This window comes from Aquarana catesbeiana, linkage group LG02 (assembly GCF_042186555.1).
Source record: "Aquarana catesbeiana isolate 2022-GZ linkage group LG02, ASM4218655v1, whole genome shotgun sequence".
Taxonomy (NCBI): domain Eukaryota; kingdom Metazoa; phylum Chordata; class Amphibia; order Anura; family Ranidae; genus Aquarana; species Aquarana catesbeiana.
In genome coordinates this window covers 309,417,772-309,429,871 of record NC_133325.1, presented here as the reverse complement: position 1 = coordinate 309,429,871, position 12,100 = coordinate 309,417,772, and the positions used below count along the sequence as shown (strand labels likewise).

The 12,100-nt window shown below is 41.8% G+C and overlaps 1 protein-coding gene across 11 annotated transcripts in view; it reads left to right on the top strand.

Annotated features, from left to right (window-relative positions):
- The window catches only part of INPP4A (inositol polyphosphate-4-phosphatase type I A), a 192,851-nt gene that overhangs the window by 96,885 nt on the left and 83,866 nt on the right, over positions 1-12,100 (top strand). For all 11 annotated transcript variants that reach the window (XM_073614663.1, XM_073614662.1, XM_073614665.1 and 8 more), the window contains one exon: positions 6,187-6,303. In XM_073614663.1, the coding sequence (XP_073470764.1) occupies positions 6,187-6,303 (117 nt within the window). The remainder of the gene's footprint in view (positions 1-6,186; positions 6,304-12,100) is intronic.

Here is a 12,100-nt window from a genome sequence, read left to right as displayed (position 1 = left end):
CACGGTCAGGTAGACCAACTAAAATTTCAGCCACAACTGCCAGAAAATTGTTTGGGATGCAAAGAAAAACCCACAAATAACTTCAAGTGAAATACAGGACTCTCTGAAAACATGTGGTGAGGCTGTTTCAAGATGCACAATAAGGAGGCACTTGAAGAAAGATGGGCTGCATGGTCGAGTCACCAGAAGAAAGCCATTACTACGCAAATGCCACAAAGTATCCAGCTTACAATACGCCAAACAGCACAGAGACAAGCCTCAAATCTTCTGGTACAAAGTCATTTGGAGTGATAAAACCAAAATTTAGCTCTTTGGCCACAACCATAAATGCTACATTTGGAGAGGAGTTAACAAGGCCTATGATGAAAGGTACACCATTCCTACTGTGAAACACGGAGGTGGATCGCTGATGTTTTGGGGACGTGTGAGCTAGAGCTGCACAATTAATCGTCCAAAATCGTCATCGCGTTTTTTTTTTTTTTCCGTTGCGATCTTGACAAAGGGTTTCCCCATCTTCCCGATCTTTGGTATGCAGAAAATGTTCTCTCTGCTCTTAGCCAAAGTCAAAGTCTGGGCAGTCTGACAAGTTTTGAAACATTTTATCAGTGGAATGTTAAGTCTAAACATTGTATCAATGTGTCTTTTACATCAAAGGAATAGACTTCTGTATGTAAATTAGGAACGTTTAACCACTTAAACACTAAACCTTTTTCTGACAGTTGTTTTCAAGTTAAAATCATTTTTTTTACTAGAAATTGCTAGACATTACTTAGAACCCCCAAACATTATATATATATTTTCTTAGTAGAGACCCTAGAGAATAAAATTGTGGTTTTTGCAATATTTATTTTATGTCGCACTGTATTTGTGCAGCGGTCTTTCAAATGCAATTTTTTTTGAAAATTGGTCAAAATTGATGGCAAGATGAATGCAGTATGTTAACAAAAAATACTGGAGGAACATTTGTATTCATCAGCCAGGAAGCTTCACATGGGACGTATTTGGACATTCCAACATGACAATGATCCAAAACACAAGGCCCAAGGCGTCCTGTCATTGGCTGCAGAAGAATAAAGTGAAGGTTCTGGAGTGGCCATCTCAGACTCCTGACCTCAATATCATTGAGCCACTCTGGGGAGATCTCAAACGTGCAGTTCAAGCAAGACAGCCCAAGAATTTACAGGAACTGGAGGCTTTTTGCCAAGAGGAATAGGCAGCTTTACCATCTGAGAATATAACGAGCCTCATCCACAAATACCACAAAAGACTTCAAGCTGTCATTGATACTAAACGGGGCAATACACGGTAACTGTAAGAACTGGGGTATGTAAACTTTTGATCAGGGTCATTTTGGGTAGTTTCTGTTATTATGATTTAAAAAGAGTAAACACAGTTGATTTGATAATAAATGGCTTCAGTCAAACACTAACCATGAGTGAAAGAAAAGTTTTTGTGTTATCATTCATATTCTCTGAAAAATGGTCAAGAAATCATAAATTCTGCCAGGGTATGTAAACTTAATGAGCACAACTGTTTCTGCACATAGGGCATTTCTTTCTGTGCTACCTCATACTTTTCCAATTCGTATAAGGGAACTGCAAAATCTGGCTTGGATGTGAGCATGCATAACAGAAAAGAGGAGAAACAAAGAGTTCAGGAATAATTCTAACTTTGCAAGTAACAGCATTATTCTGCACCATAATTCATACAATTCAGAGTAAAAAGAAAAATTGTATTTGTTACTTGTGTCTCAATTTTGTTGGTATAGATCCCATTTTTTTTTTTTGGATCTAAAGGAAAGTATAAAGGAAATGTATTCCTATTCCAAACGTGGATCACTAGAGCATTCTGTAGATTTTCTAAAGATCTGTAAAATTCTGAATAGGCAATTTTTTAAATGGCAGCCACAGCTGCATGTTCAGAGCTCTGCAGCTATACCCATAGTATACGCCTTAGCAGTACAGTTGTCATAAAGTAATCCCTTCTTGCAGTTTTGAGCGCAAAGTATTTAAAGTAGAACTGTGGCTTCCCATTAAAAAAAATGTATACAGTACTCCATTATAATTTGCATTTCCGTTTTCTCTTCAAGCCCCAGCAAAGTCCCACAAATACCTGTTAACCACTTCCAGCCCAAAGACATCCAATTTGAGTGGAGAGATCTGAATGATGCCTGCAGCTGCAGGCATCATTCAGATAACATCTTTTACAGCTGGCGATTCCCTGCACCGCAAGAACAATCATAGCAGCAGTTCAGCCGCTTGATCGTTCTAACAGGCGACGAGAGGGGACATCCCCTCCCTCCCGCTGCCCTCCGGTGCTTCTACCGGCATGCCCGTGAGATCGTCGAGCCGGAGAACAAATCCGCCACAACCGGACGTTGATCAAAGAGATTTCTGGTGACCAGATGGCCCCCAGTCATGACCTTTGGTGGCCTGTGCGTGACGATATGACGTCACGTCTGGCCGGCCGAAGTAAACAATGCAGAGGACTCGGCTGGAAAGAAAGAGATCTTTTGTGATCTCTGTCTTTCCAGCCTGGAGGAGAGATCTGGGGTCTCTCCATAAAGAGGACCTGTTGCGCACCATTCCTTTTACAAGGGATGTTTACATTACTTGTAATAGGAATAAAAGTGATCAGAAAAATAAAGAGAAAGTAGAAATAAAATTAGGTAAAATAAACAATTTAAAAAAAAAAAAAATTAAAGTGCCCCCATCCCTGCGTGTTTGCGCACAGAAGTGAATGCATACGCAAGTCGCGCCCACAGATGTAAACGGCGTTAAAATCACACATGTGAGGTATCGCTGTGTGCGTTAGAGCGAGAGCAACAATTCTAGCCCAAGACCTGCTCTGTAATTCTAAACTAGTAACCTGTAAACATTTTTAAAGCGTCACCTATGGAGATTTTTAAGTACCAACGTTTGGCGCCATTCCACAAGCTTGTGCAGTTTTAAAGTGTGACATGTTAGGTATCTATTTACTTAGCATAACATCATCTTTCACATGATTTTACTATAAAAAAAATTGGCTAACTTTACTGTTTTTTGTTATTTTTTAATTCATGAAACCGTATTAAAAAAAAAAAAAAGTGTTTAAAAAATTGTTGCGCAAATGGCGTGTGCCATAAAATGTTGCAATGAAGCCCCCTTTCTGTGAACTGAAATGTCTATGAGGGGAGCCTGTGCCACTGTGAGCTGCAGTGACTGGGAGGGAGGCATGTAAGCGGCACAAATGACAGATTTAGCTCAGTCAAGGAAGGTAAAGGGATTTTTGTTTCTTATATATATATATATATATATATATATATATATATATATATATATATATATATATATATATATATATATATATATATATATATATATATATATATATATATATATATATATATATACTTCTGGATTTGTTTAGACTAGGGGTCGCCAAACTTTCTAAACAAAGAGCCAGTTTACTTTAGAAAGGCCGGCCTGTGTTTGGTGTTAATGGAAAGAATAGGACCTCATATCAGTGGAAAAAATAGTGCCCCAGGGGCCGGCAAAAGGCAGGCAAAGGGCCACGGTTTAAAGACCACTGGTTTAGACTGCCATACAGAAGCTTTTAGTTGTACTTTAACCACTTCCGGACCGCCACAAGCCAATATACATCAGAGGGATATCTTTGTTATGGCAGCAGCTATCCTCTTCTTCAGCGGGCGGTCCGGTTTCCGATAATAGTGGTCTCTGCAGCGGCTTCGCTGCAAGATCACTTTTGTCGGCAGCGGGAGAGGGGGCCCCCATAGCTCTTAAAGGGCCATTTTTTTAAAAAAAATTTTCAAATGACCAAATTTTTAAATTTTTTTTATTGCATTTTAGTGTAAATATGAGATCTGAGGTCTTTTTGACCCCAGATCTCATATTTAAGAGGTCCTGTCATGCTTTTTTTCTATTACAAGGGATGTTTGCATTCCTTGTAATAGGAATAAAAGTGACACAATTTTTTTTTAATTTAAAAGAACAATGTAAAAATAAAAGGTAAAATAAATAAGAAAAAAAATGTTTAAACACGCCCTGTCCCGCCGAGCTTGCACGCAGAAGCGAACGCATACGTGAGTAGCGCCCGAATATGAAGACCATGTTCAAACCACACATGTGAGGTTTCGCCACGATTGGTAGAGCGAGAGCAATAATTCTAGCCCTAGACCTCCTCTGTAACTCAAAACATGCAACCTGTAGAAATTTTTAAACGTCGCCTATGGAGATTTTGAAGGGTAAAAGTTTGTCGCCATTCCACGAGCGGGCGCACTCTTGAAGCGTGACATGTTGGATATCAATTTACTCGGCGGAACATTATCTTTCACAATATAAAAAAAAATGGGCTAACTTTACTGTTGTCTTATTTTTTAATGAAAAAAAATGTATTTTTTTTTTTAAAAGTGCGCTTGTAAGAAGACCACTGCGCAAATACGGTGTGACAAAGTATTGCAACAACCGCCATTTTATTCTCTAGGGTGTTAGAAAAAAAAATGTATAATGTTTGGGGGTTCTAAGTAATTTTCTAGCAAAAAAAATGTTTTTAACTTAACTCAGAAAGAAGCTCGGTCCTTAAGTGGTTAAGAATAAAGTTCAGGAAAGCATAATCGTAATAAAACAAGAACATCCTCCAGCTAAAGGTCACTTTGCTGGCACTATGCCTTTGTTGGCTCTTTTCTTCATGTAATTGAGTGCTATAATTTCAGAGAAGAATGTCCACTTGATTCTAATTATACCTTTGCTTGTGTTATAAGTCATTACTACATTGTTATGGTGGGACATAATTTGTACAGTTCATAAATCAATGTAGTCAGGCGCACAATAATTGTACAAACATTACATTCTATGTATTTATTTAGACTTTCATTTTAACGTCTACTGGTAATTTTAGGTTGTCATACTCATAACAGTTCATACTCGCTGCATCCATAAAAAGAGGTAAAATAAGGTGGTTTGGATGAAACAGTTGCTTTGTGCACTCATTTATACTATAAGGGCTCATTATGTTTTCTTGTAAATGTTAAGGCGGCTTTAGTCTATACTGTCATTCTCTATCTGGATGTACCAAGGGAATTACACCAATCAGCCATAACATTATGACTTCCCACCATAATCCGTCGAGGCATGGACTCCACTAGACCTCTGAAGGTATGCTGTGGTATCTGGCACCAAGCCATCAGTAGCAGATCTTTTAAATTCTGTAAGTTGTGAGGTGGGGCTTCCATGGAAAGAACCTTTTTTTTTCTAGCACATTCCAGAGGTGCTTGATTGGATTAAAAACTGAAGAATTTGGAGGCCGAATCAACACATCAAACTCACTGTTGTGTTTCTCCAACCATTCTTGAATTAATCAGACCAGGCCACCTTCTTCAATTGCTCCTTTGCCTAATGTACCCATTTTAGGCGCTTTTGGCTGGGGTCAGCATAAGCACCCTGACTGGTCTGCGGCCGCATGTCGCCCTTTGGTATATGATGTGCGGACCTCAGCAGCCTGTAGTGGAAGCATTAAATGAGGGTAATAGCTTTGATCTCCACTAGCCTCATGTAACATGTTCCCAGTTTCGTATGGTCTTCTACAGTATATCCCCAGCCATCAGTGCAGCATGTCTACACTCTGAGCCTCATTTCTTCTATTAGGTCTCTAGTTTCAAGCATTACATATATTGAACATTATGTACGTCCCTTTAGGTCAGTGGTTCTCAACTCCGGTCCTCAGGACCCACTAACAGGCCAGGTTTGCAAGGTGACTGAAATACATCCCAGGTAATATCATTTGCTGCTCAGTGATTGCAGTATTCTTGTCTGCATCTCCCCAAGGTAATACTTAAAATCTGGCCTGTTGGTGGGTCCTGAGTACTGGAGTTGAGAACCACTGCTTTAGGTGATGTCAGGGGCCACATTTGAAGACCCTCTTTTGCTCATAATTTGACAACCACTGATCTAGTCATTACAATTTGGCCCTTCTCAAAGTTGAGAAAATCCTTGTGCTTGCCCACCTTTTCTGCTTTCAACACATCAACTTCAGGGACAACAACTTCCAGGTGCTATCGTAAGATAAGATAATCAATGTTATTCACTTTGTCAGTGGTCATAATGTTATGATTGATCAAGGTATATAGTACACATATCTGCGATCTCTGAGAATTGAGATTTTTATTTTGTTTTCTCTTTCGTATTTTAGGGAACAAGCAATCCTATTTTTCTTAGCAGCGTTGCCTTCTTCCAGGACTCTCTCATAAATCAAATGACCCAGATTAAGCTGTCTGTGTATGATGTCAAAGACCGATCTCAGGGAACTGTAAGTTGTTTACATGCTCACTTTCCTCTTTCATAGAAAAACAAATCATTAATGTTGTGATAAGCTGCAATCCTTTCATTTCAAATATGCTTAACCTCCCTGGCGGTATGATTATTTCAGATTTTTGCGTCTCAAAGCGGTACAATTATTTTGCATAGAAATTTGGCGTTTTTATATTGTAGGGCTGTAATTCTTAGCAATAACACACTTAGATCTGTCCACCAAGAGTTTAGTAGACATCCCGGGTATGATGAAGTTTGAAACACAAAATCATAAATTATAATATAATAAATAAATATAAATAATTATAAAAAATAATAATATAGTAATAATAAAATAAATTTCCCCACGATTCACTATCGCTCAATTCTGCAAGTGTTCTAATTTACTATCACTGTTTTCTAGCTGGTCTAAAACCACTTTTGACTTAAAGGGACACTTTTTGGTTGCTATGGACAATCTCCAGTTTCCAGGCAGAAAGAACAGTATATATAATATAAAACTGCATGCAGGGCATTGGACAAAGCACTGAGGACAAAAGGGAGGTGAAATGATTTCATACAGTACTGTAATCTGTAAGAATTACAGATTGTGAATTTTCACTTTTTTGAATTTGCCACCAGGCTCCGTCCCCGTGCGTCGCAACGCTTGCATTGAACGGAGCCCGGCTCATAGAGGCATCGGGGGGGGGGGGGGGACGGAGCCCGCAGACACATCGGGGGGACATCGCAGAATGCTAGGGACAAGGTAAGTATACCACAAGGTGTGGCTCGGGGTTACCGCTAATGGTGCTGAAATTTAACTCTGAGCCACACTTGGGAAAACCGCCAGGGAGGTTAAAGCCCCATTCCAGACCAAAACAATTTTTTTTTTTTTTCCTCACCCTGTCCTCCCACCCACCTCTAACCCATCCTGCTAGGCAATATTTTCCTGTACTTTGTGAAGCCAGGTATACTAGCCTAAAGCCTTCCCTACGTCACTTGCTGCCACCTATTCTAGGTGCTGGGATCGTGGATCTAGTGACCCGGGGTTGAAAACTGTACTGGATTGAGGCTTTAAGTTTTAATTTGTTCCCCTGTGTTGAGCTTTAAATGTTAAACCCATAGTGGCATATGTAAATGTCTAATTTCTTGCTATATTCAATTATCAAATCATTGTGAGGGGAAGGAAAAAAGGCGCCAAGCAGCCAATAGTGTAAATTGGTTTATTAGGTATACATAAAAAAACATAGTGAAAGGTTCAACTCACAGGCTGTATGCAGGGAGATAGTCTGGGCTGTGTGGAGGATCCTGCACGGGACTGTGAAGAAATCCTTGCTGTAGCGGCAGCTTCGTGGAGACAGAAGGGAGAATGCTGGAGCCACGAGCTGCACGGAGCCTATTGACAGCTGTCAAGGCCTGGAGATGAACAGGCCAATCGGAACGCATTTCAAAGGCTAGCCACGACTCCTTCCTTAACCGATCATTGTGAGCCTGCTTTAGCTTTTGTAGTCAGCTTTTGATTTATTTTTATATATGAAGAATAGTTTAATTGATTACCCAATGCACATGCTTTAAAGTGTTACTAAACCCAGGACCCCACATTCACTATATCTGGTCTCCCACAGTACACAGAACATGGAAATGGAAGTATTTTAGTAAACATAAACTGCTAAATACATTTTCTCATCAGCAGTATATAGCAGTCTTGTGACTTCTATCAGTGTCTGGTTAAAGCTTGTAGGAGGAGTTCATTCTTCTCTGAGCTATGAGGCTGCAGGACCCCTGACCCTCTGTCTGGACAGTGTTGATTGGCCCTGTGCTGATCACATGCACCCTCTCAAGAAAATAAAAACTCTACACCAAACTGAGCATGTGCAGAGTGACCTCAAAGGATCTGTACTATCAGGAGATGGATTGGGGACATTAAAAGAAGGGGAGGATCAGAGAATACAGGATCAAACATCCTTTTTACACAATGCACAGGATTAAGCCCTTAGGTTTCACAGTGAGTATACAGACTGATTTTACTGTTGTGGGTTTTGTAACACTTTAAAGGGGCTTTCTAGGAACGAACTCTTTTAACTGTTGATACCAATTTTTTATTTTTATTTTTTTGCATCTGCCAGGTCTTCAGTTTTTAAGAACTCCTGGTTATTTCCCATCATATCGCTTGATTTTCACACTTCCTACCTTAGCCAATGGCCAAGTTCCTCTTCTTCATTCTCTGTACTGTAAGAAAAATACAAAACATTCGGCTGGCAGAATAAAACTCCTTATATTGGACTGAGCTGGGTGTAGAGAAGCTGATCAGTTCTTTGCACTGGCATGTACCAAAATCTCAAATATTCCTTTTGGGTTGTCTTACCCTAAATTAATAACATAACATATTACAGTAACTCCAATAATAGTTCATATTGGCACACTTCATTTCCTTATTTACTGTGCCTTTAGCAAATAATGAAATCACACACGTAAGTATGTGATGTTTGAGTTATATCACATTTGTTCTTTGTTGATAAAATCATTATAAAATTGTAGTTATTTCAGCATAACCACTTAAGGACCAGCCTCGTTTTGGAATTTAGGTGTTTACATGTTTAAAACAGTTTTTTTTGCTAGAAAATTACGTAGAACCCACAAACGTTATATATTGTTTTTTTTTATTTCTAACATCCTAGAGAATAAAATGGCAGTCAATGCAATACTTTTTTTTGCACCGTATTTGCGCAGCGGTCTTATAAGCGCACTTTTTTTGGAAAAAATTCACTTTTTTGAATAAAAAAATAAGACAACAAAAGTTAGCCCAATTTTTTTTCACATTGTGAAATATAATGTTAAGCCAAGTAAATTGATACCTGTCACGGACCTGGCCGGGACGGAGGCTGTTGGAGAGGACTGTATGCAAGCCTGTTGCCCACCGATTATGGGCCCTAGCATTTGGGGAAATGGTGCTCTCTGTGAGCTGTATGCCTGGGGACCCTGGGGTTGGTGTTACTTTGGATTCAGCTCCATGTCCCCCCAAAACACACAGACTCTGGAACCCGTTATATGCCATATTAGAATGATAAGACTGAATTATACTGTTGGGACACATCCTGTGAGGAGATGCTAATGTCATCATCTCCACTCACCTGTCTGATGTCAGCTATAATGGGTTTACTGTAAATAAGTTTAGTCTAGGTTCTAAAGGTATTCAACTCATTGTTGTTTGTTCTAATTAACCCTGTGTTGATGTTTATGGTAATGTGTGTTAATTGAATGAGCTGATCACATTGTCCTCTATACAATGTAGGAGACGGGACGACTCCTATTGGAGCTCATGTTAATTAGGTTAATTAGGTTACGTTTGTATTGTTAGAGTAATCTTCTCCTGTGTATATAAGACTGTATTCTGGTTCTGAATAAAGTGAGTTCATGGTAGCAGTGAAGCAAGTGTCGCCTTGTCTTGATGCTCAGAGGGCTTGGAATATCTGTTATCTGTATACAGACTGGAGGAAGTGGTATATGACGGAAGCACTCAAGCGGAGTGTGGGACGTTCCGTGACATTGGTGGCAAGCAGCGGGAAAGCTTCCTACAGTCTGGGACATCCAAACTTCCATCTGGATCCAAGGTCCAGATAGCAGGAGAGGAGAGGTACAGATACCAGCCGCCATGGATGAGGAATTCAGAAGGAGGTTGCGAGAGATGCAGATACAGCACAGAGGACCAGTATCGGAGCAGGTCCTGCTGGGATGGTGTGATTCTATTCGCTGCAAACTCTGGAAGAAAGCGCTAGCCCGTGAGCAGCGACACCAGGGAAAAGTTCTCCCCTCCATCGAGGAAAGGTACTGGTCGCAGTACGGACTGCGGGTGCGGTTTTTGGGAGAAAATCCACACAAGAAGCAGACAGCTGAATTAAGCAGGCTGGTCTGGGCAGAGATAAAGCTGGATGAGAGCTACAGAGCCCTCCGGTGGCATGTATCCCAAGCATGTCCCTGGATAGCGGATGACAGGCCAACGGAAGGCTTAAGCTACGGCGGCTTGGGACTGTTGTTTGTGAAGCTGACAGGGGACCCTAACTTTGGGAGTGATTTGGAGCGGCGGGTGGACGAAATCATGGATTTCAGAGAAGGGCTACTGAACATTTCAGAATTGCACTGGGCACAGGAAGATTTGGAGTTTCTAGCCGTTCAGGAATGGGAGCTAGAGATCGCCTACAGACGGCTGCTAGACATTGCTCAGTGCCAGGGCTGGGCTCCCTTTGCCTGGGACTATCAGGAAATACCAACTGAAGATCTGGTAACTGAACAGAGGGTCCAAGACCTCTGTCCCACACTTTTACCAATTCCAGAGACTGGGGATTTAATAGACGTTTCTGTAGAGGAGGAACCACCTGGCAAACCCCCAGCAGAAGTGCTGGCAACCGGACAGAGGGTCCAAGACCTCTGCCCCACACCTGCAGCAATTGTGGAGGCTCAGGCTGAGAAGATGGCAATCACTTCCCAGCAGCAGATACAGGGGGAGAAGGGAGAGGAGGTGTGTGTTGTCCCTCCCCAACAGTTGGCCAGGGTGGAGGAAGTGGGCTTTCCTCCCCAGCAAAGATCCGTGTACCTGGGAGACAGTACCATCGACATGTCCCAGCAGCCAGATGAGGGAATGGAAAAGGAAGCAGCCGGCTCACCTCCCCAATGGCAGCTACACAGTTTGGGAGGGGAGGAAGACAGCTGCCTGCCCCAACAGTTAGCTGGAGCAGAGGATGCGGAGTCCCCCGCAGAAGTGCTGGCAACAGGGCAGAGTGCTACCAACCTCTGCCCAGCACCAGCAACAACTACAGAGTTCCAGGGAGGCGGGGCAGTCGGCCTCCCTCTCCAACAGTTAGCCGGAACAGATGGTGTGGAGTTTCCAGCAGAAGGGCTGGCAACAGGGCCGAGGACTGCTGGACTCTGCCCTCAACTAACAGAGGATGGATTTCCTGTGAAGGTGGATGGGACTTCAGTCTCCACCTGTATACCCCAGGGATGCTGGGCAGTGGGCCCCGATCCCCAACAGCATGACAGAGAGGTTGGCTGGGTGAGTGATACTCTGTTTGGGATGATTTGTTTGGGGTACTGTGTGGGTACAGGCAGTGGAGGACTGGAGCTGTTTACTAACTTCGGAGTCAACCCGTCTGGGGTCTCCTCCTGTGTTAGTCTCCTGCCGAAAGGGGAGAAATGTCACGGACCTGGCCGGGACGGAGGCTGTTGGAGAGGACTGTATGCAAGCCTGTTGCCCACCGATTATGGGCCCTAGCATTTGGGGGAATGGTGCTCTCTGTGAGCTGTATGCCTGGGGACCCTGGGGTTGGTGTTACTTTGGATTCAGCTCCATGTCCCCCCAAAACACACAGACTCTGGAACCCGTTATATGCCATATTAGAATGATAAGACTGAATTATACTGTTGGGACACATCCTGTGAGGAGATGCTAATGTCATCATCTCCACTCACCTGTCTGATGTCAGCTATAATGGGTTTACTGTAAATAAGTTTAGTCTAGGTTCTAAAGGTATTCAACTCATTGTTGTTTGTTCTAATTAACCCTGTGTTGATGTTTATGGTAATGTGTGTTAATTGAATGAGCTGATCACATTGTCCTCTATACAATGTAGGAGACGGGACGACTCCTATTGGAGCTCATGTTAATTAGGTTAATTAGGTTACGTTTGTATTGTTAGAGTAATCTTCTCCTGTGTATATAAGACTGTATTCTGGTTCTGAATAAAGTGAGTTCATGGTAGCAGTGAAGCAAGTGTCGCCTTGTCTTGATGCTCAGAGGGCTTGGAATATCTGTTATCTGT